At 39.8% G+C, this 27,876-nt stretch overlaps 1 protein-coding gene across 2 annotated transcripts in view; it reads left to right on the top strand.

The window, feature by feature from the left end:
• Positions 1-27,876, top strand: part of cpped1 (calcineurin-like phosphoesterase domain containing 1) — a 77,043-nt gene that overhangs the window by 38,381 nt on the left and 10,786 nt on the right. Inside the window, exon 6 of one of the 2 annotated variants that reach the window (XM_023267874.3) lies at positions 1,441-4,810. The exons of the other annotated variant lie outside the window; for it this stretch is intronic. Coding sequence (XP_023123642.1) covers positions 1,441-1,667 — 227 coding nt within the window. The 3' untranslated portion in view covers positions 1,668-4,810. Of the gene's footprint in view, positions 1-1,440; positions 4,811-27,876 lie in introns of those variants that run through there. 2 annotated transcript variants of the gene reach the window in all.

Genomic DNA, 27,876 nt, shown 5'->3' with positions numbered 1-27,876 from the left:
TTGAAAATTGCAGCCATCTTAATGAAAGTTCCCCAGGTTTTCACAATATACGACAAGTAAAGGGTTCCACAGTTTGTTTTTTCTCTTTTTCTTCCACCCACTCTTCCTCAAATTTGATCTTTGCAGTTTAGTTCATCATCTTTCACCTGCCATATTTTTCCCTTTTTTTATTTTTTCTTTCTTCCTTCTCTCATTCATTCTTTCCTGCATTCCTCTCTTGTGTTTTTTTTCTTCTTCCCTTTTTGTATCCTTTAACATCTTGTCTAGGCAGGCAGCTGTTGCAAGGAGCATGGTTAAGACGGGATTCTGAATTTCATTCTAAAAATGCACGACTATATATTGTACATGGAAACAATGAGAGATGCTAATAATTACATTATGCTAATGTAAGCGAGCTATAATTAAATATACATTTATCTCTCAGAAACTGAAAAAAATGAGCAGCAGATTCTTGTTGAAAAACACACGAGGAGCTGTAATCACAGTTATTTAAAGCCTGACATTGCAATCTGTCAATTGCATGCAGACGTTTTCAGATTATTTTGTACTATGAGGTGTTAATAATTGTAAGTGCTGCACCTTTATTTGGAATTTCATGAGGGACAGAGGGTCAGGCTTGATGTGAATTGCATGGCACCTTTAAAGCCATGTTGCTCATTTAGTAATATCCCAATGTAGATCAGTGACTTCAGCTTAGGCAGACTAAATCAGGCCACTTAAAAGAAATTTAGAGATTCTGTATACAATTTGAAGTACAACTTTAGCAATGATAGACCAGCAAACAGCTGTCCACTCTGTAAAGATGTAGTGGAGTAATGACGCTCTTAGCAGTCACATCCTCTCTCTCCCTCTGTGTTTTAATCTAAGCTTCTCTGTTCTGTGTTTTGGCTGGCTGTGGGTGGGCCATCCACACATACATGTTGGCGTGTGTTCATACACATAAGTGCATGTGAGTCCCTTACTTTGAAACTGTTGGCAGCAGATTGAGTGTGACTTCCCACACTGTAAAAGCAAGAGATCAGTCACGAGTATTCAGCCGGTGGCTCAAAAATTTGCCATCTTCTAGAATTTCTGCTGTTTACCTCATTTATGTGCACTCATTTAATTTCAGCTCAGTGCAAGACTTTCTACTGCTGTTTTGAGGCACTCGTCCACTTTCGTCTGCTCTCAACATAAGCCAGGGCAGACAATGGATTATTTTTTTTGTTGGCTCATGTGTACGCAGCCTTTATGATGGCAAATAAAACGCAAAGGGAGGGAGGAGATGTGGCCAACATGCACTTTTCTTTAGGTCTAAGTTGCTGCTGCTTTTGCAACATCTCCTGGTGCTGAATTCCTTATAGATATTCTTTTGATTTTTGAGTTCCCCCATTAAATGCTGTTCAGTTTCTTGATTGCTGTACCTAATGCAGCATCCTTACACATTTTTCATCACCACAGGGGTGAAGGCAGTGTTCTCCGGTCATTATCACCGAAATGCCGGTGGTTGCCACGGTGGCCTGGACATGGTCGTAAGCTCAGCCATCGGCTGCCAGCTTGGCGATGACACCCACGGCGTCAGGGTGGTGGTAGTGACTGCCGACAGCGTCATCCATCGCTACCACAGCCTGGAGCAGCTGAGAGTGCAAGGCATGGATGAGGATCTCAGGAAACTCCTGCAGGCTTGAGGGCCGGCTGAGGGAAAAGCAGAGAAGCTCGGATTGTCAACAACAAAGCTGGGTATTTTGTTGATTGATTTGGTTTAATTTACATTTTGGAGCCTCCTGCAGATTCATGCATTGGTCAACTCAGCATTGTGTGATCTTAAAATCAGTCATGCAGAAACTCCTAATAGATCACTTGCTCCAATGTGACAAACTTAAACTTTAAACTTATGAACTACCAGAAGCGGTTGACCAGTGGGCCAGTCTCAAAGTAGGAATAACGTCATTATGTTGTAGCACATACTTAACATTTGATCAGAAATGAGCCAAAAGTAGTGAATTCAAACCAGCAAAAATGAGGCGACATGCCAATCACACATTTTAAAATGTACAGAATCTCATGATAAAATCAAAATTGAATGTTTTCCTGAGAGTATCGCTTGGAGAATTGGATGTTATCTCTGCACCTGCTGCCCTGAAAAGGCAGCAAAGAGATCACTGAATGTGTTTTTATTCTCGTGGTTCTTTTGTGGAGAAGCACAGTCCTCCTATATCTGAAGCAGCATTACATCCTCAGGCACCCGCTGTCTGTCTGTGCAGTGCAGATGTTGTCTGTGTAACTTTAAATATGTCCAAAGTTTTCCATCATTAATGGAAGATTCCACTCATAGAATTATGTAAAACCGCTTTTTAAGCAGCTACTAGAGGTGATTTCTGCAGTTCAAGATACATTTTGTTGTTTGGTGGTGCAGCTTTCTTCCTGTTTCTGCAGGAAACTGTGGTAATAGTGCAAAGAGAAACAAAAGACCAACAGCAGGCAGCTGCAGGACTTGTTTAGTAAATTGACTTCAGGATTGTACTCTGAAGGCATCAGAGAGGGAGATAGGAGATTTCAGAAATAATCAATAAATCAGATTTAAACTCTTCATTACTTTCAGATTAATAATAGGTTGGAATTTTCCTTTAATGATCCTAAACTATCTAGTTGTCATAGCTATACTCTGTTTGCTGTTGCTGCAGTCTAATGCCTTGTTGGCCATCCTATGCAAGCTATTTACATCACCATATTGTGTGTTTGTGTTTTTATGTTTAGTGCGGTACGTTGTTTGACTGACCTCTGCTCAGATTTGTGCTGTCTGTTTGACACCGCCTTTGCAGAAAAAAGAGTCAAGCTGATAAAAAACTGTCCACAAACTATAGTATTTAAATATATATCTACTCAAGAGATTATATTTAACCCACAGTAATAGTTCTAACAAAAATGACAATCTTTTTTTGACTAAAGATGATATTTAAGTCCTCTAGTCATTGATTAATACACCTTAAAACTCACCTCTATGCATCAAAGTTACATATTCAGATGTTTTGTTTCTGTGACAGTAATCCCTTCCTACCTTAAAAGCCCTCCATGTGAAATCCCTGCCTCTCTTTCCACCGCTCACTGTAGCTCGAGCACGCCAGCTCACCTAAGACTGTCATCAATACTCAGCCATGGTGTCGACTGCTTGTCTCCCTCATGAAATGTCTTCCAGCAAATGTAAAACACCATATGGACAAGTTAACAAGGTGAAAAACTTGAGTTTTACTGGAGGGGGTCTTTAAAGTTGTTATTATCCCTACGGCTTGAGTCCCAGTTGATGGGCGACGCCTGTTTTAGATGGTTCTGTCAGCACAAACCTCCCTCACAAACACACTCACTAGAACAGCCGCCCTGTGTTTTGCCAGTCATACACTTGGAAGGTAAAGCAGCAGCAGGAGGGAGTGTTGGTCTTGCATTAGCAGTAGCTCTGATACAGGGTTGTGAGAGGGAAAGGCTGATATCTGAGTTAAAATTTAAAACTGCATAACATGCTGTATTCCTTTTCTATGCGTGTGAAGACAATCTGAAGGCCAAATGGGAATGGTGGACCCTGCTACTAACACAGAGCTCCTTTAGATTAATAGGTAATTACAAACAAAATTGAATGGGACCATAAACAACATCAGTAAGGGTGTTTGATTTAATAAAAGTCTCAAGGAAAATTTGGAATTGCATCAGATTGCTCCACAACCAGCAAATTACTCTTCTGTGCAAGTATTGAAGCATCCACTTGGTGTCTCCCAGTTACATGTTTATTAATGCATAGATCAAACTGACCGTGATTTTCCCTCACTGCCGTGAAAATATTTCACCATTAGACCACAATTTCAGCTAAGATTAAGGATGCAGCAGCTCAAATTTGAAGCACACCTAATCACTTCAATCTGCACATGTTTGGGATACTTGCTGCAAAGTGCACATGCAGAAGTACTCAGTAAATAAAATGAATGAAGTGTAATTGTGTCGTTAAAAGCCAAACTAAAGGAGGTGTCAGACTGATGTAACACAGTAATAATAATGTGATCTGTTGGTGATTACTTGTGGGAGGAGGACAGTATTTCCTGACTGTTTAGTCACAGCTAAAACAACCTCACAGTATTACACTCTACTGGCTGCAGGCTTATTTGGGAGCTCGCAGTCCTGAAATTGTCTTTAAAATGGACATTTCTGCAACAAAATGACTTTCTCTCTGAGCCCAAAATGACTCTACTCGATTACACTTTCCACACACTCTCACACTCACCCTGACCGACTGGGAATGTAAGAGAGTTGTCATGGCAACCCTTTAGCAACACATCTGTGTGTCGCGGAGAGAGGCTGCGAGTGTCGGGTATAAAGTGTACGTCCTCCCAGTCTGTGTGTGTCCATCCGTGGTCTGGTGGCTACTGTAGGTGATTTTCCATCAGCGACGCGATCACTGACCTAATTTCACACTGACGGATTCTGTCTCTTTTCCAAAAAGTCAGCATGCGAGGGAGAGAGGAGGGGGCGTCTGAGAGGAATGGATAATGAGTGTGATGTGTGAAAGACGAGTCAGTCCATCTCCTTCATTTCCTGTCTGAGAAGGAACCTTATGTCCTTATCTATTTTTATATCCTCGTGGCAGCCGAGCTCAGTCACATTGTTCGTTATCTTTTTTGTGTGTGTTTGTCTGAATTTGTTTTAGAGCACGTTTGTTCGATGAATTTGGGGGACATCACACACTTTCACTTGTTGCTGTGTTGAATTCTAATGAATGACCATACTGAACACCATGACTGTGATGACCTGTTGTATTTTTATAATAAATGTTGATTTTATCTACTGATTGCATGGCGTTATTTGTGTTTATTTCTTAGCCGTTCATGATACTTTAAAAGCCTGACTTACACAAACAACTAGTAGTGAGATTTACTGTAAACTCGTATTATTTGGTGAGCTTTTTTAGTTTTGGTTTCAGCTTCCACAAAGCTGCTTATGTTTATCAACCTGTTTCTGTGTTTTATTTTATAATTGAGTGTTTTGTGCAACAAGATAAGCTGGGTTTAGTGAAGTATGTCAGGCTTATTTTCAGGATATTCACCATAGTGTATATAAAGAAAACAATTAAAAAGACACCCAAAAATTATACGCTACCGTTCAAAAGTTTGGGGTCACCCAGGCAATTTCATGTTTTCCATGAAAACTCACACTTTTATTCATGTGCTAACATAACTGCACAAGGGTTTTCTAATCATAGATTAGCCTTTCAACACCATTAGCTAACACAATGTAGCATTAGAACACAGGAGTGATGGTTGCTGGAAATGTTCCTCTGTACCCCTATGGAGATATTCTATTAAAAATCAGCCGTTTCCAGCTAGAACAGTCATTTACCACATTAACAATGTCTAGACTGTATTTCTGATTAATGTTCATTGAAAAAAAAATATGCCTTCCTTTCAAAAATAAAGACATTTCTAAGTGAGCCCAGACTTTTGAACAGTATATGTACTATACATAGATCATCCACAACATTAACACCACCTGTATAATATTTAGACCCAAATATTCGGTCGTTACGGTGGTATCCGAATATTAATTTTGAGATCCGAATACTCTGATCCCCCCCAATGAGATGATCCGAATATTCAGATATCCATCATTAATTGGGCCCGAATATCCGGAGTCCAGAAATTGCTATTCAGATCTGCCCTAATAATATTGTGTACATCTTTCTGGTGTCACCACGACAGCTCTACCTCTATGGATAGGACTTGTTTTTCCAGCACATCCCACAGACACTCAACTGGCTTGAGATCTTGAAGAACCTGGAGGCCGAATCAGTACCCTGAACTCTTGGTCATGTTCCTCAAACCATTCCTGAATGATGTTTGCAGTGTGACAGGGAACATTATCCTGCTGAGAGAGGACACTGCTAGGGAATATGAAGGGCTGTATGTGGCTATAACAATGTTTAAATGGGTCATACGTGTTTAAATAACATCCATGAGTTCCCAGCAGAACATTGCCCAGAGCATCACACTGTCTCTATTGTTCTGCCTTCTTTGCATAGTACATCCTGTTGAAAAATGCACACAAACCCAGCTATCCACATGATGTAAACGAAAACATGATTCATCAGATGAGGCCACCGTTTTCCACTGCTGCATGGTCCAGTCTGGACAGCACATGTCTAATGTAGATGCTTTCAGCTGAAGGCAGGGACTGCATCATAGCCAATATTACAGTTTTCAGCTATTTAAAATACACAATTTAGGCTGCATCTCTTCACAGGCCAACCTTTGCTTCCCACTTGCATTAACAAGCCATGGATGTCCATGAGCCTGTCGCACATGGTTGTCCTTTCTTGGACCACTTTTGGTAGGTACCAACCACTGCATTCTACAAAACCTGCCATTTTGGAGATGTTCTGACCCGACCATCTATTTGTCATAATTTGATCCTTGTCAAAGTCTCTCATTTCTTTTTGCTGCCCATTTTTCCTGCTTCCAACACTTAAACAACTAACTGTTCACTTGCTGCCCAAATTCACAGGTACTGTTGTAGAGGGATGCTCACTTTCCACTTCACCTCTGTGGCTTTAATATTGTGGCTGATTGTTGTAGCCTACATCTCAGACCTTCATTGTCAGCAATCATGATGCAGAGAATATTCACTTTACTCACAAAGGACTTGAACAGGTAATGACATGATTGCAGCAGAACGCCACAGTAGACTGAATCAACAGAGACGTTTTCAAGTACCTTACCCTCCATATCAGGTATTTTATACATGCTAAATGAAAGCACATTGCAGTTTTGTCTTCATGCCCATTTTCCTCTGAACTGATCTGACCTGTCCTGTATGTCTTGAGTCCGTGTTTGAAAGAAACACTTCTGTTGGCTGAACGAATCCTTAAGAAACAATTTCATTCAGACTCACACAGGCTGTTTCAGAGCTCTCTGGAGTCGAGCAAAAACCATTTGCCTAATGAAGCTCTAGCACCCAAACACTGTGCTAATTAATGTATTTTGCAAGTTAGACAATGCATGTGAGTATGATTGAAAATTTTGGATATGCTCGTCAGTCTTCTAAGCACCTGCCTCATGAAATAGATGTGCAAAGAGTTCCTTCAGGTCAGGTGCAGAGACCCTGTAGAGCAGGGGTGTCAAGCATGCGGCTCGCGGGACAAAACCGGCCCGCCAGAGGGTCCAATCTGGCCTGCGGGACGACCATGTAAAGTGTAAAAATTAGGGAGAAGACGTTAACTGCAGGTTGCAAGTTTGTAAAACTATACATTTAAAATAATTTCTAGACCTTGACAAGTTGTTTTGATCATAAAGTAAAATACATTGCTCGTTGTGCTTTTGTCGTTTTGTCTCATTTTTTGTAATATTTTGTCTTTTTTGCCCTTTTTTTGACTTGTTGCTTGTTTTGTTTCTCATTTTTGTCATTTTGTGTTTCCTTTTTGTCTTGCTCGCACTGTCCATTTTTTGTCGTCTTGTTTCTCGCTTTTGTCATTTTTTTGTCTCATGTTTGTCGTTCTGTCTTTTTTTTGTCTCGCTTGTGTCGTTTGTCCATTTTTGTGTCATTTTGTTTCTCGCTTCTGTCGTTTTGCGTGGCATTTTTGTCATTTTGTGTCTCATTTTTGCCACATTTTGTCTTGTTTTTGTTGTTTTTTGTCTGTCTTGTCGTTTTGATCAAAAAGTAAAATGATATATCTTTCAGCTCCAGATGGCTAAACGTTTTGTTCCTTTGTAGACACTCTGTGATCTGTAAGTTTTAATATGCAAATTATAAACTGAGGCATTATATTGTTGAAACTGAACTTAATTTTCTGAAGAAATTTCAAGTTGTTCATAATGTTTTGTAAAAAAAATAAATAAATAAAAAATCCTTAAATGTAAACATTTTCAGAACATACTTTTTTGCACTAAATCAAAGGAAATATTTTAAGTTGTTATTATAGGTTTTTATGTTGTAATTTAACTAGTCTGGTCCACTTGAGATCAAACTGGGCTGAATGTGGCCCCTGAACTAAAATGAGTTTGACACCCCTACTGCAGAGGATGAGGTCTCATTCCAGTTACAAACAAATACTGGCTCAGCCTGTTGATGTACACTGATCAAATTTTAACAGAAGTGTGGCTTCTCATCTCATTGTTCCCTATACTTGTTTTGGAATTCGTGTGACAGTTTGTGTTTTGCCTTTTCACGAAGCAGAAACAACAAGACTCCAACGAGAACGCCTCCTTGTTTCTGATGACTAAATGGATGATAATGATTCTGACATGTATCCATCATTTCTCAGTTTGGTTTCTTTAATGTTTACTCTGTCAAAACAGACACAAATCTGGAGGATAATCGGTTTTGCAGTGGGAAAAATAATTTATGCTGATAAAATATGGCATTTTAACATAAAAGCATGGACACCTTTATCAATTTAGTGCCTGTTATTGTATTTTGTCCACTTGTTCTGTGTTGAAATAGAGATTAGCTGATTGTGGTGAGCAGGTGTGCATTGCTCCAGAATTGTTCAAGTGGTTGTTATTGGACACAACAGCAAAGATTAAATTCGGCTGCATGCAGGACTAATTCATTCACAGACCCACACACATCAGCTCACCTACAAATTCAAAGCCCCTGAAACTGAGATTTAGTCCAATACTTTATTTCTGCTTTGTACAAATCGCCAACCTTGTCATTTCTTTGAAAGAACACCGCGGCTCCTTTTATGAATGCTTTACGCTGCAAAAATTTAAAAAATGTCCAATAAAATAGCAGCTTTCTGGACAGATCTGAGGTCAGCGGCGTGGCCTTTGCTCTCTGCACCTTTCCTACAGGAGATTTATTGTACAGATGAAAGCCAGTTCCTCTTTATTGATCTGAAGTGCCATGTCCTCGAGTGCTTGCACATGTGAAAATTGCAGACGTGCACGTATGTACAGCCAGACTACACACACATAAAAGACACAAGTATCCCCACAACACTTTCATCAGCTGCCAGTGTGTAAAATCTACAACACTGATGTTTTTCCTCATACAAGAGCACGCTTCAAGTGGATGTGGGGGACTCGGGTCAGGGGTCATCTGCTTTCGAACGCCCATGAGAGGCTTATGTGCAGCCCGATAGCATGAGGGGGATGTTAACGCTGCAGAAGTGAACGCAGCAAATCACCAGAGATGCACAAAAGAGCTTATTTTATGTCAGCCAGAGTGTTTTGGCTCCTGAATGAATCAAAGAAGTTAATCACTACACGGTGGCAAGAATACTTTGGTCGTCAGATATTTTTGGCGGGCTGCTGGTTGTGTGATGTAGCGGGTATCTGAGGCAGACAGTGGGCCACTGCTGGTGAAGCAACCAGTTCGAATGGCACAATTTATCCAAGGTTCATCAGAGTTTTCAAAGTAATGACAGCAGAGGCAGTTTAAATTACATGCTCCACGAGTTAGCACTCCCATTCCTATTGTTGGAATAGAGAAAGTAATTTCACAACACAAATCTTCTCCATTATAATGCCCCAGGACTTAAATCCACTTTTGTTTGGTTCACTCAAATTACTTCATGCTGGAGTCTAGAAGGACTCACAGTAAATGGGAGATTTGTGCGGTAAACAATGACACCACTGAGAGCTTTATCAAAAATTAGACCCAAACCAAGAATTGCTCTCTAAACGGATTTGTGTAGCTGTGGAATAATTCCTGATAATTCTGTGATATGATTATTAGCTTAAGTAGAAGGGTTTGTTTGAACTGAATATGTGGTCACGACCGCTCTGCTTCCAGAAAGTGTCTTGTTGTTATGGAAAGATGTGTTTTACCCCATACTTGTGAAACCAGCCAGTGAACAGCGCTTTGTGTTTAGTTAGCAAATACTGACACAGGCTCTGATTAATACAGTACAGATTAATACAGTCACGAGTTTGTCAAACACAAGTACCTTTATTGAGGAAAATAATACAAAAATATATGGCAAAAAAATTAAAGGACAGAAAAAAGGGGAAAAAAACAAAGTAATCAATAAAAATACATCTAAAAGGGATTTGGTTAACCCTTTGATGCACAACATGGGCCAGAAGGTACCCATATTCAATGGAATATGGGTCACCTTTTGACCCATGTTGCGAATCAAAGGGTTAATAAAATGAGTTATGGCAGAGGTTCACAATATGGAAACAAAAAATAAAAATAAATGCTGACTACAAATCATTGCTACAACTAACCTAGCTGTAGATCTAATCCTCTAAATCCATCTAACCTAATGGGCTAAATCCATCCAATCGTGTAAGCTCTAATCCTCATCTACTGTAAATTAACTTCCTTGCAGTGACCTAAGCTTTATCCCATTTAGTCTTGGCATGAAAATTTCAGTGTCACCAGAAGGTCCATGTAGCTGCTGAGGGCCTTTTGTTCATATAATTTTTTGTAGCCCTTAAATTTGCCAAGAGGAGCATTAAAGGTTGAGTATGCAGTTCTAATCCAAAGCCCTTTTTATCAAATTCAGTAAATGTCTCTTCACAGCTAGGTCTTCGTCTGCTAGGTGTCTGTTAGTAACCAATACATTGATGTTCTAGCTAACTGAATATACTGACGTGCTAAATATTAACAATCTTACTTCACCTTTTCTACCATTTTGGTCCAAAGTTGAGGATGAAACTTAATTCTCAACAGTTTAGTCAGCTGCTTTGTCAGGATTCTTTGGTGTTACCTTTCTACCACTGAATAGTCTTGGCAGTGGCTCAGCTGGCACAGCGAGGTGTCCACTCATTGCAAAGGTGCCAGTTTGATACTCCACTGAGCCCAAAGTTGCTTTTGATGGCAGGCGAGCACTGTGCATAGCAGCTCTGCCACCACTGTGGTTGAGTCGATGTGTCGATCGGTGATGTGGAATCATTGTAAAGCACTTTGGGTACTGCTAAGGTAGAAAAAGTGCAGACCTATAACCTCGACTACACCTCTTACCTTTAATAATGCTCTGCTGGTGTTGTCACTGGTGGTCTTTTTTCAAGACAAGAAGCTTGCTTTCTGACATTTGATTAGTGTTATGAAAAGGTGCAACCCTAACTCAAACCATAACCTTTTCCTCAGCCTAGCCAAGTAGTTTTGGTTGTCCTGAAATGTTTTGTAGAGTTGATGGAAAGTCTGGAGTCAAGGATTATTGCTCCGCCAAGGAATGTTGTGGAGTTATGTGACGGTCAGCGTACATTTTTTCTTCCATCTGTTAATCTTTTATTCCGTCTGTGCGCAACATAACTCAAAAACAGAATAACGGATTTGGATGAAATTTTCAGGGAAGGTCAGAAATGACACAAGGACCAACTCCTTAGATTTTGGCAGCGATGCAGCTTTAAGTCTGGATCAAGAGATTTGTTAAAGATTTCTGTATCATTGCGAGATAGCGGCACGGTGTCACTGTAACTATGACAACAAGTGAACACTACGTCAGCTGCCTGCTGATGATCACATGATTGTAATCCTATTACAAATTGACTGCTGCGGACTTATCAGGAAATCATACAACGACCGAGCTGCCTTGGTGGAATACTGCGCTTTCTGAGTGCTTTTTTTTGTTTATCTGAATAACAGTCACATCACACACAGTTTTTTGATTCATTATAAACATAAAAAACTCAGTCATAGCAGCTTTAAAGTGTTAAGATAAATGGAAATGTGAACATCTACACTCATCTTCCTCTGGACTCCTGAGGAAGATGGTGTGATACAATTGAAAGCCTCAGTACAGCAACTGAGACAATATTGGCAACTTCTGCTCATATGGCAAGAGTAAACTTTAAATCTTAGAAAATAATAAATTCTCATCTTAAAGTAGTAGCTTTCAATACACAAATAATTTCCTCATGCAACAAGTACAAAAGCTGGCTCTCAAAAGCATAAAAGTACAGGAACACAGAGACACACACTGGGACCAGCTCCAGTACCGCCACCCCTTCATTTCTCCACGCAGTCCACAGGTGTTGGGAAGCAAATGAAAGTTGGCATATCCAATCATAGCCTGACGTCAGGGTGCCACCCATTATGGCGCAGAGCCCGCTGACAGAGCGAGCCATCTGGGCAGCATGAGAACCAGCGACAGGCCCATCCATTGCGGTGCCCTGCCCTCTGGGCCTGCAGCCAGTGAGACAGACTGGGAGAGCTGGCGGGGATCAGTGCTCCTCGCTCACTCGCCCAGCATGTTTTCATCATCCTAGCATTCAGTGGGGTCAGAAATGTGCATGATTCACTTTATTTAATGCAGCAGGTTGATTTCAGCCACTTAGTTTGACTGGTCACGGATGTATTCCCACTGTTGCATTAAGGCCATAAATAATATTTCTCATATTTTCACATAAATATGTATGTTTTGCCACTGTCACCATATGATATAAAAATGCAGTAATTCATTTGTACATTGTTTCAGTGACCAGTGCTCCCTGGTGAATGAAAACACATTAACATAGACTAAAAATGTGCCAAAAAAAATCACAAAACCAAGATGCCCCAGTATATTCCAGTTTGCTATATCTCTGTCATACCCAGCTTAAATGTCTGGGAGAGACGGTGACAAAACATGATAGAGAGTTTAAACACCCTTCGGCTACGTTAATCTGGGTTGACAGACAAGTATGCGCCCATAATTTAGTGATGGTAATTGAGAGGTGGAGACCGGGTGTGATGAGAAAATTAAAATGATAATTGTCTTCCTGCTTGAACTAAAAGCTCCTTTTTTTCCCTCATTTGAATTCCAGAGAAAAGTTTTGAACTGAAATGCCTCACTTGAAGCACTCCGGAGAGGATCCTTTGAAAAGAACAATGTTGAAGTATTTATTACATGAAACATGTGCCGTGCTAGTGTGTCTAGGAGCAGGACGTTGACATTTTTCCACATCTAAAAGGTGCCGTTTTGTGAGCCGACAGCTGACACAACAGCTATTAAACTAAATTGTGCTCCATTTCCCCCGTCAAGCCTTTTAGCCATGCTGTCAGCGTGGTTCTAGGTTTGACAGTGTTGGTCTGATGCTTGGTCACTCCACCAATTTGGTCCAAATGTTTTTGTCCTACACTTTGGTTCAATCGCTGTTCAGGGGCTATTTACAGCTGGCTGAGTCAGAAAGAAACATTTCTCTAAGTCAGCCTTTAGACATGTTCCTGATTTGAGGAAATCAGGAAATTCCAACAGTGCTGATATCATTTGGTAAGAGGAACTACAAGAGGTATGAACAGCTACAAAAATCATCACTGCCGATAGTCAGGCCATGTAAAGGGCCTCTACCTTTTCATTTTTGATTTCATTTATTAAATAATGCTCCTCTAATGTTGCTAAAGAAACCATCATAATATTGCTTTTTTTGAGATTTCTGGGATTTGTAGTAGTTTTCCCTTCTCTTTCCAACTTGTGAAAGCAAAATTACCATTGTTGTTGTCAGCATGCTAATGCTAGCCTGCTACTAGCATGGTTGTAGTTTTATGTCCTTGAACATTTTGGATATAGAGGAAATTGTCCAACATGTGCCAAATAATTTGATCAATTTAGCCACTGTTATGCATGTTGTCAGAGTCAGGTTCTTGGTAGTTTAACTAACTTTACCAAACCTTCTGTGGTATGTTAAACTGATGGCTGCTAGTGCTACATGTACTGTGTATCTGAAAGTTACGGTACGTGTCCACCAGATCCGACAATTTCCCGCATCCCATTCATTGTCTATGTGAAACTCACTGCGGTACATGCTGGTTCCGTTGCTGTGCGTTTTGAGCTGTGATTTGGTGCATCTCCCTGGAGTGGGCTGCAGCTCATTTGCAATGAAGTAGACTTTATGCAAATTCAGTGCGGCTTGCAAAGGTCCGACGTATCACGAAACTTTCGCTGAACATCGAAATGTCGCTGAACTAAAACGAGGACTGATTCAGCAACTGCACAGGTTATTTCTTGCCTCAAATGCTTTCAGAAATACTTTTCACTGGAGTGCTTTCGAAATAAAAGAGAAAGTTTGCGGCCGAGCCTCCATGTTGGTGCGACGCATCTGTCGGACTAAAGCGCTGTCATGTGACCACATAGCGGGCCCACTAATGACTGCCCACCAAGCATGTGATTTTCAGATGCAGCGCGTTTACATGTGGAAAGAAACGGATCAGGTGGACACTACTGCAAGTAGTAGTAGCAAGTATTCCCATGTGGGGAACTCTGATATATCTGGTGCTTAATAATATAGGAATGGTTCATTTCAGTAGAGTTTCACATACCCAGACCACTTTCTATGATGACACAGTGCTGTGTAGAATGGTCTGACTGCACCTCATTATCACTCTTAAAAAAAAAAAAAAAAAAAACTCTGGTATATTTGTATTCTTTTTAACCAATCACAATTGTCTTGGGCGGGGCTAAGCAAAGGGTGCAGCTAATTCACTAAAAAGAATTCCAGGGCTGCCTTATTGTATGATTCAAATATTCATCAAAACTTGAAATTTTCAGTGTGATACATTGCTGTTCTGAGGTTTTTCTTGTTTCCCATAGTGAGGGTTAGTGTTATGAAAATGGTAATACACAGATCATAGAAGGAGCAGAAGAAGTCCTGTGATACCTGCTGCCTTCATCCAGTAAGTCTGACTCATCACAAGGGAGTCACACCCTAAAGCACGTCCTGCTCTATCATCTACATATCATCTATGTATTTTAGGGTTACTGTAATTCCCACTGTCTGACTTGTAAATGAAGTTCATTGCAGTTTTATGTCACACTTACAAAACAGTTCCATAAATCACCTATGATTTATGCATTTTACATTAAAAAAAACAAAAAACAAAAAAAAAACAGTGCCTTCTACCGTGCTCTAGTGGGGTAAATAAATTGAAATTATATTTATTATGCTGATAAAAGCAGTCAAAACTATTGTTTTTTACAGCACAATGGAGAGTTACAGTTAATGCTGCCTTTTATGGTACACTTGTTATTGAAATATTGTTTTTATGCCATATTTTTGTTACAAATGCATTTGATACAGTAAATGAGGATTCTCTGCACCTTCCACTGCCATGTTTTGCTGTAAAGACTCATGAGGGATTGTGACTATGTTCAGAGGTTCAGTGAGCTCATCTATGACACTCACTCTACAGTATCACTGAGGGAAGCTTCACGAAGCCCATCCTCAGCAATGTATATATGTTTGCAAGTCTTCATATTGACAATTCAAACAGTAACTAAAACACATGATCTGACAGCCAAAATACAGATATCAGATGTCAGTGGGTTTCCATCTCCTGTCAGTCAGAAAGTGCAGATGGTTAGTGTTGCATCTACCAATAGATGTTTGGCAAGGCAGGAAGAGAAATAGGTCAGAAAATGACACGGGGACATCATTTTGTTTCATAACTGAATGTAGATTGCTTTGATACAGCAGTTATTTGATACTGATACACAGGAGAGTTGACTTAGAGAAAGGTTTCATTGTCACACTGCCACATTCAGAGCAGAGGGTTTTCAGCGTAGATCTGACCTAGTTATGTACGATCTGTCAAATGCTATCAATCCTAGGCCTGATCTTTAACACCTATAGGAGATGTTTTGGATTCAAATGTAGGTTTCTTTATGCACTGTACAACTGAGCACCCATGACAACCCAGAAAGTGCAAATAACAGCACACCTGGAGATCTAGAATCAAATCATAATGAACACAAAATGAGACATCAATGCAAACAGTTTAATGAATGAAATCAAATGTAAATGAGGAAAAGTAATAAATTTTCTTGAAGAAGTTTTAAGTCTTAAGATCAGCATGCAGAAGGATTTCTTTTAGAAAACTACTGACAGCAATCAGAGAGATTAGATACAAGTGCCACTCCACACACCAAGCTGTGAACATGAGAAACTCTACCATCCATCCCATATGACGTGAGCACGACGACAGCCACGAAAACAGGATGCGAGCTGCAACAGTTGGTGGTTAGACGTGTGCTTTATGTGCCCACAACACAGGAACACACGCTGTAAAGTAAACACATCACTTCTGGCAACAGGCACAAGTGCATTTTCTGAAAAATAACGCTCTGTTTGCTTCATACAAGAGTCACATCTGTGTCTCAAATGATCAGCAGCAGTCCTCTCTTTTCCTCTCTGTCCGTTGGTGGATCTGCTCACGGATTTTTTTTTTTCTTTTTTTTTGTTCGCTTAGTCAGATATGGAACAGAAGGCTCTCGGTGACATTTACCCACAATACTGTTGTTCACACCACCGCCGACTGGACTCCCACTCTCCTCGTGAAGCAGGAAGATTGTTTCAACAGTTTGTTTGGACACAGAACACAACCTCCCCAACAACGAGCCACCTGCCCACTAAAAAATGGCAGCATGCTGGTATTTACCGGCACGAGGGATGTGAGTGTAGAGGCTGAGAGGTGCACAGAGGCAGGAGTGACAACAAGCAGCACCTGCGCCCACCTGAATACACTTTGGTGTTTCACTGAAAGCTGCTGTTGTGAGAAAATACCCAGAACAGAGTTTAAACTGCTGCATAATTCCCTGCATATTCCTACATATTGGACCCTATGCTCAAATACTTTCAAATCTTAAAGGGCATCCTAAACTACAAGTATTATTGGTCTTGTTTAACTAATTTTGCACCCATATACAACAAGTTTGCGTAATTTTTGTCCATCTGATGTGCAAATTTGCCGCCTGCGATTCCTGTGATCACAACACCGCAGCTATATGTTCAAGTTAGCTCATTTGCCAAGAAGGCCACCTACTGCGGAGCCATAGGAGTTGTGTTTAACAGAGCACTATTTAACACAAACAAAGAAAGCTTTGAACTGGTATTTTGCTATTTTCAACCTTCAAGTGTCACAGAGCAAACGTGAACACCGAAGTCTTTGCCTCAGTTTCATCGAAAAATCCATTGTGCTTTACATCACGAACAGAATATGCAATCCAACCTCTAATGGATTACAAAAACGCTCAACCTGGCAACTTCCTGCATGTTTGGTCTCATTCTATGTGAAGAAAATGACACAATAGTGGCAGGATCATAATTACAGAATATTAATATAGAAACAGTTCAATAATAAAGTGTCCATGTCATTAGCCAGTACACCACTTTAATCTTAAGTGAAATATGCAATATGACCATAAACATAATATACACTACCAGTCAAAAGTTTGGACACACCTTCTCATTCAATGGTTTTTATTTATGTGTATTATTTCCTGCATTGTAGTTTAACACTGAAGATGAACACTTTTTTGTTTACAACACAATTCCCTATGTATGCTTTTATAGTTTTGAAGTCTTCAGTATTAATTTACCGTGTACAATATGATTAAATAAAAACCATTGAATGAGAAGGTGTGCTCAAACGTTTGACTGGTAGTGTATATGGATGATTTCCTGTTAAATTTGTCTAACGCTTGCTGACTCTGGTTGGAATTTTTCATCCAGGCCACCCTGAAGCTGACATGTGGTTTAAAGTGAATGTCTCTTCAACAGTTGGATTGAACGCCATGACATTCATGGTCTCATCAGCACTGATAATGTGGCCAAATTGCTACTTACAAACCACCAAGAGCTATGAAACCCTCTTGGCTTTTACTCAATAACTGCATCTTGATCAGGGTTTGACAGCGGAGAGCAGTGTGCAGTAACCCGAGGACAGGAACCAGAGCAAAGTGAAAAACAGCAGTTAATATTTCCCCAAAGTGATTTTGTAATGTCGTTATTGAAATTAAAAAATAAAATAGCTTTAATACTGAGAAGGATTAATGGTTTTAAAACTAGGCAATAAAACACTGTTAGGAATAAAGACATTAGATCAAGCAGTTAAATATTAAATAGTCCCAGGACGCAGTAAAACTGCAAACACGAGAAGTTGCATTGAAGTAGTGCACAATTCAGTGTCTATGGAAGATTCTATAATGTCCAGTCCAGGCAGCTGTCCTGCTTGTACTGCTAGCTTCTTGGGTTCTGACTTAGCTTTACTTGAATAATGCAAATGATTTTGAGATCCATGATGCAAATTGTATTGTTCTTTACGCATTTAAAATGTTGGATGGGAGTGCTAAATGCCTTGCTGCAACCTTTACAGGAGAAAAGAACATTGGTCATCTTGTTGCATTTCAATTTTACGTATACAACACCAGTTCACAACATATGTCATCTCACAGCACTTAATATAGTAAGGTGAAGACCTCAAAAGTTTTGAACAGAGAACCAAACAATCTGAAGTTTCCTTTGGATTTCCTATGAACAAGCAGTCTGCAATGGTGGGAAAGAACCACAAGAAAAAAAACTATATCTTCAACGCAAAGTGAAAAATAACACTCCAACACAACCAAGGAAGGCAGCCATCTGCCTCAACCACTTGGGGTTAGAGTAGGAATGAGGGGAATGGAGGAGTGGTTGGGGTGGGGATAGCAAGATAGCAGGTCAAGAAGAGGCACACAATTCAATGTTCTGCTGGAAAACATTGCTTCCTGGTGTTTATGTGGATCTTACTTTGACGCCTAAACATTGCTCCACACCGAGAACATTAACTCATACCAAACACAGTTTCCACCTGCAAAACAGTGCTCCCTGCCACACTGCAAAAACCATTCAGGAACGATTTGAGGAACATGACAAAGAGCTTAACGTGTTGACTTGACCTCTAAACTCCCCAGATAACCGTCCAACTGAGCGTTCACAGGATGAGCCAAAACAAGTCTGATCCCCAGAGTCCTCATCCTGCTACCCACAGGATCCGTTGCCAACATTTCAGTGCCAGACACTACAGGACACCTCCAGAGGTCCTGTCTGCATGTCCCAGAGGTTAAAAACTGTTTTGGCAGCACATAAAGGACTTTCACAATATTAGGCAGACGGTTTTTATGCTGTGGCTGATCGGTGTCGTTCCACTGCTTGTTAAATGGCTGATGTTTACTTCTGAGAATCTGCACAATGGATTTATTTCATATTTGAATTTTTTAAAAACACATTCATGATTTAAAAAAGGGCTGCACAGTGGCTCAGTGGTTAGCAGTGTCACCGGCCTGGGCCTGGGATCTTTCTGCATGGAGTTTGCATGTTCCCCTGTGCATGCGTGGGTTTTCTCCGGGTACTCAGCTTCCTACCACGGTCCAAAAACAGGCTGATGTTGACGGCTAATTCTAAATTGTCTGTAGGTGTGAATGTGAGAGTGATTGTTTGTCTCTGTAGTGACTTTGCCGGTAGTCACTGCGAGGTGGCAGTTAGGTCGGCTTAGTCTGACGCGTCTTCAATTTAAAACTGTGTTTGTGCTTGTTTGGATATGATGCCCCATTTATTTACAGCAGTTGCAGGTAAGTTATCATTCATTTCGCATGTTAAGTTTCAAATAAACCAAAAATAAAAACTGAAAACATCCACCTGCCTGACACAGCGTTTTACACAGTCAAAAAGTGTTTGGCTTTTTTCCCATACTACACACCTGCCTTCATTCACCCATTAGCAGGTATATATGCAGTCCACCCCCCTACGACAGACAACCCCGGTGACTACTAAAGCCACACCCACACAGAGTCATATCGCCACTCACAATACGTAATCAAAACAAAGAAATTATATTTTGGCTCCATCAGTCTCTATATGTAGCCCTGTGATAGACTGGTGACCTGTCAAGGGTGTCCCCTGCCTTCGCCCTAAGTCAGCTGGGATAGACTCCAGCCCCCCACGACCCTAATGAGGATTAAGTGGTGCATAGATCATAGATGGATGGATTCTTGATACAGATATTGCAACATCTTCTTTTCATATATGTCTGTGTCAGCAGTCTCAGCAGAGTGCATCATTTTCCACAGACAACATCATGCTGGTGCTGGTGCTGCAGCAGCTGCAGAGCCGAATGTATTTCACATGAGTTTAAAAGTTCAGAGTTCCTGCAGGCCACTTCTAACCAACTTAAAGTTTCTTTTTCGCCAGCAAAGCAATTTGTAGTGTGGCGTAGCGTCCATTTCCCACTGTCATCACAACACTCTCCCCTCACTGCTGTGTGGCATGTATAAGACCCCCGAGGAGCAGCAGAGTGTAACAGCTGAATAGAAGTGAACATGTCTCTAAACCAGCTGCTGTCCCCCGGGAGGAGACAACACACAAACACAAATATTCCCTCTCTTAGGCGTGTACATCCTCACTCACACTAAACTCACTAAACTGTAAGAGCACACACTAAGATATCCTCTGCAACACTCACATGCACATATATGGGGGCTGCAAGTACATATATAAAGCTAGAGCATACTGTACTTTTCCTTCATACGTGCACAAAGACACACACAGTGTAAAGGCAGGTAGACATTCTGACTTCCCGCCTGTCAATCAACGTTCAGTCTCAACCTTTAGCTTGCCATAGCGTCCGACAGCAGATCTGCATGCCATTACTGTGGGTTTCGACACTAATGGAGCCGTTTCACCAGGCAATAAACTGTGTGGGAACATTAGCAGCCGAGATGCAGGCTAACAACACACTAAACTGACGGGTGCCGACGTGCCGCGCATCACTGAAAGCGCCTCCGGAGCGATGCGAGGCGAGGCGAGGCGAGGCTACAATCATTCTAAATATTAATATTCCTCAGTTTCTCGGGGAAGGTTGACAAAGCCTGGACTTAATGTACTTCCTCAGTCAATCGCTCTCACCTCCTGCAGTGGAGTGGAACCTCACTCATCAGGAACATGTGGAAGGAAATACATGGGAACAAACGCCACACAGAGTTAAATTATATAGTAACGAAGCATGTAGTACCTCATGCTTTTCAAGATTATAGTAGAAATCAAGACACTCTGTACTGTTCAAGTTGAGATTTCAATTCACCATTTTCACAACCTAGCTGCAAAGAGCACAGAATATCAGAGAGGCTACAAAGAAACTAATCCATAGATCAAAGTAGCCATATCATATTTAATGCCGAAATGGTAATTGGTCCATATAACACTTCGCAGATTTTAACTATTCACATTTGGTTTTTTGCTTTAGAATCTAGCATTTGAACCAGAATAAAAATTTCTAAATTCTCCAGAAATCCTGTGCTATGTCCACCTATTGTGTGTGACGTGCCCCTAATCACATTAACACAGTGCTGCAGTCCAGTCTGTAAGTAGCTCCTCCCAAATGTTTCTCTGTGTTTGACATGAGGAACAATATGAAGCTATTCAGGTATGAACTGGGTTATCTATGCCTCCACTTTTTTTCCTGCATACACGGACATGAACGGCATAAACAGGCCTTCATTAGTGAGTCTCATTAATGTGACCTTTTACAGACTGACTTCTTTGCAGCAAAGTTACATTTTTTTAAATCAGTTTGTAATAATTGTGAAACTGAGGAGCAAAGAATGAGGCCAAACTTAGCATACAGGGATGGTGTTTTGTAAATTTGAGGAGATCTGTGTCTCTGTGATGCTTATGGATCAACACTGGTGCTGAAATATGTTCGGGTCATTGCAGAATTGGAGGAAATTTTACATTCCACCCATCAAATGTACAAAATACTAAAACTAGCAGTTGTTGTGTAAATTTACTTGTCCTGAGACCAAATTTAAAAAAAACTATGAGAAAAGAATACTTGAATTTTTTTTTTAAATACCAAATAAGTCAGGAGCAAATTGAATCTCAAATATAACAGTCAGAATCAAGCCTAAACCTTCTTTTTTGGTATTATTTTTTCATTCACGTCTCTTGTAATTGTGGGGAAAAAAACGTTAACGTAACATTTTAAATAATAAATGTTATGCATGGAACGTGTGTCCCACAACATGTTAGCATAACCTTTTTAGCTGGTAGAAGAAGCAAACAGTGAATCACATGATATGCTGAAATTGACATCATCAAATAGTTTTCCAAAAGAATGGGCAGAGCAAAGCTATGTCCTCTCTTCCATTTTTCATATTTTCATAACATTGTCAGCCTTGATTGAATGTCTCTCTCTACCTCATGCAACCCTGTTATGCATATTATCATGATAAGATCGATTCCTTTTCCTTTTTCCATCAGTAAGTTTGTCCTCTTGGTCAGCAGTAACAGCTAGCTAAACATCTAGCTTCTACTCCTGAGAAAAAGCTAACATTAGCATGGATTAGCAACCCTGTTACTGTGATTAGAGTAGGGTTAGCAATAAGCTAATAAAACATGGAATATAAATTGTACCATTGATGTGTAAGCTGAGCCAATCAAGCTTTTGATAGTTTATTACCTATTATTAATGAATATGGAGCAGAAAATTGTAACAGAGAAGGTTTATTTTTCAAAAAATTTTGAAACCCAAATGTCCTCCACCCATTCAGACCTGATCTTGTACATATCGCTGTTACATTAACTGTTGGTGCTTTCACTTACATTCAGACAACGTAGCTTCATTCATTGAAGGCTGGACATCAGAGTTCCAGTATGTGAACTTGACCAGCTACCTCTCAGATCTGGGAAGGCCACTGAAATTTCAGGGCAGGCTTTGGTGCCCCTGGCCCCCTCTTTGGCAGCAGCACTGCATATGCACACTGTTTTCCCGAGTATATAATTACACTCCCATCCTCACAAGCGTATAAGTACACACAAACATGCGGTTGATTCATTTAACAGGATGCCTCCAGATCCCGTTCTATGTGTTTATGGCCGTGATTGCATGCCTTTAACATGTTGACATTCAAATTTAATCCTTCCTTGTAATTACCGCCACCATAAGCAAAAATAGAGGCAGAGTGATTAAAACAGGAAAATCCAATCAAACATGCTTCTTACGACAGCGAACATTCACTGACGAGGCGGCGGCTCCACATGTAAGATATACTACAGTAACAATTACCCCCCTCGTGTACGGTCAAACACACATGTACACCATTACAGGGGCACAATTCGGCACACAAATAGCAGCACAATCAAACGCACACATCCATATCCACAACAATACTAATTAATCCAGATATCTTTTCCCACACAGGATATCCTTGGCTTTCATCCTCTCCTCAATTAGATTGAACTGCCTTCTGTTATGTTAGCGTTCGGATTAAGAGGAATTACGGAGGAATGTTAGTGTTTGAAATCCTCCTTTGCCTTTGACTTACTCCATCAGAGGCTTGACAGCGATCTTCCTTTCATAAGGAGAGGTGTATGTGTGTTTGTGTTATGCTGCATATTGGCGCTTCCTAAACCCTACCGATGTGCCTGCACCTCCACTGACTCTCAGTAAATACACTGGCTTCATCCAGGCCTTGCATCACTCTCCCAACTGCACTTTGTTTCCTACTTCTGAGCCGAGAGAGGTCAAAATGAGAGCAAACGATTCTTTAGATGTTTTCTGTGTGAACTTTGACACCCTCTCTTATTTCCTTTAAAACCCAAGGTTGAGTATTGAGAATCACAAAACATATAGCCGACCTTTTCTCCATTAGATTGTTGACCTTGTTGAAGTAAATTCAAATTAGGTGTACAAAATCAAGCGACAACACTGACCCACTTGCTTAAAAATACATACACTGGTCTCCCTTGTGTCACCAGAACAATTCTGACCTGCTGAGACATGAACTCTACCATACCTTTGGTATCAGACCTCAAGACAGTAGCACTAGATCCATACATGATTTGATATTTGGGGAATTTGGAGTCCATATCAAGACCATTAACTCTTCATGTTCCTCAAACCACTGAACAGTGTTTGCAGTGTTGCAGGAGGCATTACCTGTTGAAAGAGAGAGGCATTGATTAAAAATTAAACATAATTTTTAAAAAAATAATTCCAAAAGGTTGAACATTTTTTAGGTACACTTGTGTTTATTACCAAAGCTGCTTCCAAGGTGATTACAGGATCATGAATAGAAAACTAGAAACAAGTATTAAATTGTAAGTTTCAGGACACTGTTTTGAATTAACTTCCAACGACTCCTGCTGTAGCTGTACTTACAAAAAATGACTGATGAAATGAACTTACATGCCTTTTCAGTAGTTCTTACCCAGTAGACCTGATGTAAACCATTCATATACTAACACTGCTCTGTAAACTGCAGTGCACATTTTCACAGAAAGGTAATTTTGACACGTCACAGCAGAAAGATTACAGGTGTAACTATAGTAACAACATTAATGACAGCCCCATTCTACCAACATCTTGCAGTAAACCATGTGAGCCTGGAAGCAGAACACCAGGGATGTGGTGCACATCAGCACGAGCATCGTCATAAACCACACTGTAGAAAAAATGCAGTCCTCATTAATCTCTAATTACACTTGAGTTTGACAAGTTCAGATGTCATCCATGAAAAGCTCTATTGAGATCTATGGTGTATATGATGTCATAGATTCGGCCATTAACAGGTGTGTGAGTCACCAGGGTTTCCTGTGTCAGAGCATCCGCCCTGAGAAGGTTCTGTTATTGCAATTAAGTTAAAGGCAGAGTGAAAGCGATCGGGCACAGTGTGTGTGTGTCCACACAGACCTAATGAGAGGTCTAATTAGGCAGAGTGTAAACTCATACTGTATGGGGGAGGACCATGAGGCTTAATAAGCACCATCTACCTGGTGTTCAAGGAAAGTGCATCACCCCTTAAAATGATCATTGTCACCGAAATAGCCTGAGTGTATGGTAACGTTTGTGACAGGTTGCATCAGACAAGATTGGCATGGATAGGTGATTTGTACGAGCTGCAATTATCTCTTGCTTGTGTCAGGATGGCACCTGGTGAACTTATCATTTTGAACTTATCATTGTGTTTCCATTTAAAATGATAAACCGAAGCAAATAGATGGATTGTTATAATATTTTAGCCATAAATCAGCTTTACCAAACTGTTCCCAAATCTGTTAGAGGCAACTGGGATTTCAGTGCAGATTTCTAGTTCAAAACTGGGTGATGTTCATATGAATGTGTAAGATGTCTTTTCACTCTCCTTTGAATCAGATAATATTCTATTTGCAGCATCTGGTTAGCTCTGTAGCTTACAGTATGCCATGACAAGGTCGTTGTTTTGATCAGCACTTGAACCACTGTTTTCTTTATTGCTCACCCTTGTTACACTGTTAAAAAACATCTGTCAGCCAAGGGTGTCAGAACATGTATGATAAAAGACAGTGGAATACTGTAATGTTCACAAATTTTAAAAACTGAAAATGACACAGATATCTAGAGAATAATTGTCTTTTTCAATCTGATTTAAATACAGTAAAAAAAAGTTTAATTTTATGGCCAAACATTGTAAAAGAGCATATCACTATTTGTAAAAATACAAATTTTTGATTCATTTATTACATTATTTATGTATATTTCTAAACATTACTTACAGTTTTGGCTCATTTCACACTCAACATGCAAATTAATACATTTATTTCCGTGATTTTACTAAATAGTGTTTGTAATTTAACAGAACAAATAACAGTTAAAATATCAGAATAATCATTTCCAATTTTTCAGTTTCTTTTCAGATATTTGTAGAATAGTGACCGTTTTTGTAGATTTAAATTTACAGTAAAGTGGTGTAATTTTGCAGTCAAATTTTACAAAAGAACAAATTACCTTTTGTAAAAATGTTTTCCAAAATGATGATAGATGATTATTTGCTCATTAGATGATAAAAATTTGTATTATTGTAAATCTTGTTGAAATATTGTCTAAATGTGAGCAATCAATCAATGTCTTCAAAGTGAAAATAGTGAAAATGTTTCACTTTTGAACTTGATGTGAATGTCTTTTCAACAGGAAAATTCTTACTGGGTCATGTTAAGGTTACAAAACTGTCAAATATTAGCTTGTTTTACCTCAACTATAATGAAATATCTTAAATTCATATTTCTCTTGGTGATACTGGTAATTAAGTAATGTACCATTGTGAAATAAAACAAACAAACTTAGAAATGTAAAATTCTGATATGATGTACTTCTATTGAGTACTATCATTATTTAACACGTGTACACGCATAAAGAATACAGAGACTAAATACTGATTAAAAGCATGTTTGTACTTTATTTCAGTAACAGATAAACTGAATAATCTAACCAGGCATGTCTCAGGAAGATGAGAAAAGAATTTCAGAGTAGACTTTGTAAACTCTGACATGTGAATTCACTGGGAAATTTGAAATCATGTTCAATTTCCTTTGTACACGAGCAGTTCGCTTGCGAATGACGGCCTTCAAGACACCCACTTGTTTTGTTTTGTAGACTCTTACACACCAGCAGCATCTTAATGGATTTGTCCAGAAAAACAGTTTCATCACCTTCACTCCTCAGACGTGGCTGAAAATGTGAAAGTGATGAGTGTCAAGACACAACAAGCACTTGAAACTTTTGTACAGGCCAAAAAATAGGAGAAAAAAATATTTTACTAGTGAAGCCACCACTAAATCATTGACAATAATGTTGTAACAATATAAAAGGTGTATCATTTCCATATATAGTTACCAACACAGTCTCACACCAGACTGTGTGATAGTTACATTTATCCACAGTGTCAAATGAATTAGTTTCACATAAAAGGCTGTAAAGGTTGTGTAGATTTATTTGGCTTAATCTTTTCTATTGGCCTGCATCCATACCATGTGATTTTTGTGTTTCTTTTGCTTGCTTGTAGTATTTTACTTTGTGATCAAAACACCTTGTCAAGATCTAGAAATTTACATTCATTTACACATCTGTTTAGCAATCCTGACCTCAACATCATACAAACTAAAGTGGGAACTATGAAGGAAGAAGGTTAAGTTATCCCCCTCCTTGTAAATGTATACAATTTATACATAAAAAAAAATACATAAAAGCTAATTGTAATTTTACACTTTGCAAAGTCATGCCGCAGGCCGGATTGAACCCTCTGGCAGGCCAGTTTTTAGCCCATTGGCCTTATGTTTGACACCCCTGATCTAAGCAAATGTTGATAAGCACTGCTGTTTAGTGCCGATGCGACAAGCCTTCCAGTAATGCACTCCAGCGCTGATTGATTATTTATTTTCTGTCATCAACATGGGTCGTCAAAGCTCAGTGTGGTACTGTGCTGGTCGCCTTTAAGAGTGGTGCCATTAACCAAACGCACAACTGTGTCCTAGGAGACTGAAATTTGAGTCTTGTGTTTGCTTCGGCATACACGTCAAAGCTGCTTGGTTAACTTGAGGTCCCAAAACTGCTTTGTTAAGTTTCTGTTTCTAGACCGAGAATGCTGTCGCAAGAATAACCCCCAAAATATTTAACCGTCTAATGATTTTAGAGCCTTTTTTTGTGAAACTACTATGTCTTTTCGCTGTTTCTCAACATAGCAATTATACATTTCTTGTGACTACATTAGTGTCCAAAATTTGTCAAGCTCTGGTGCTGAAAATTGCTCATCCATGAAAAGCAGTTTTCCGTAGAGGTGAAGATAACCCAGAAAACACCATGCAGAAACTTTTAGAAGTATAATAGCAGCAGCAAAAATCAGTCCAGGTACACGGCTCATCTACATGAGTATAAAGTAAGGCAGACCCTGGATCAGAACATTGTTCGTTGAATCAGATTTTCCACTTTATAGGGAGGCCTCTGGTTCTTGGATAAGCGTCCTTCCTCTGGCATGACTTGTTAGCTGGTGACCTTTACTGTCTGGACAGACTCTGCAGTGATGAGGGGGAGGCAGAGAGAGAGACACCGTCACATGATGTTTATTATCAGGCAGCAAACACAGTACGTAACATTTGAATAGCTGTTATAGTGAAATGTAAGCCTTTTTACACACCTTATGTCTGATCACATGCTGCTAATGCTACTTCATTAACACATTGGAGCCGCTCACTTCCCACAACTTTGGATCTGCAACTTTTGAGCCGTTAAGGAACAATCTAAATTGAACTGATGCTCGGAAGTATCAGCTGATAAAAAAGTATTGCAGAGACAACTGGGCTAGAGGAGGGTGAGACAAATGATGCAGTTCACTGCTTCGAGGCAACAACTTCAATAATGTTGCCTTGTATTCTC

This window comes from Amphiprion ocellaris, chromosome 18, assembly GCF_022539595.1.
Source record: "Amphiprion ocellaris isolate individual 3 ecotype Okinawa chromosome 18, ASM2253959v1, whole genome shotgun sequence".
Taxonomy (NCBI): Eukaryota; Metazoa; Chordata; class Actinopteri; family Pomacentridae; genus Amphiprion; species Amphiprion ocellaris.
The sequence above is the reverse complement of the archived record's forward strand: the minus strand, read 5'-3'. Positions and strand labels throughout refer to the sequence as shown.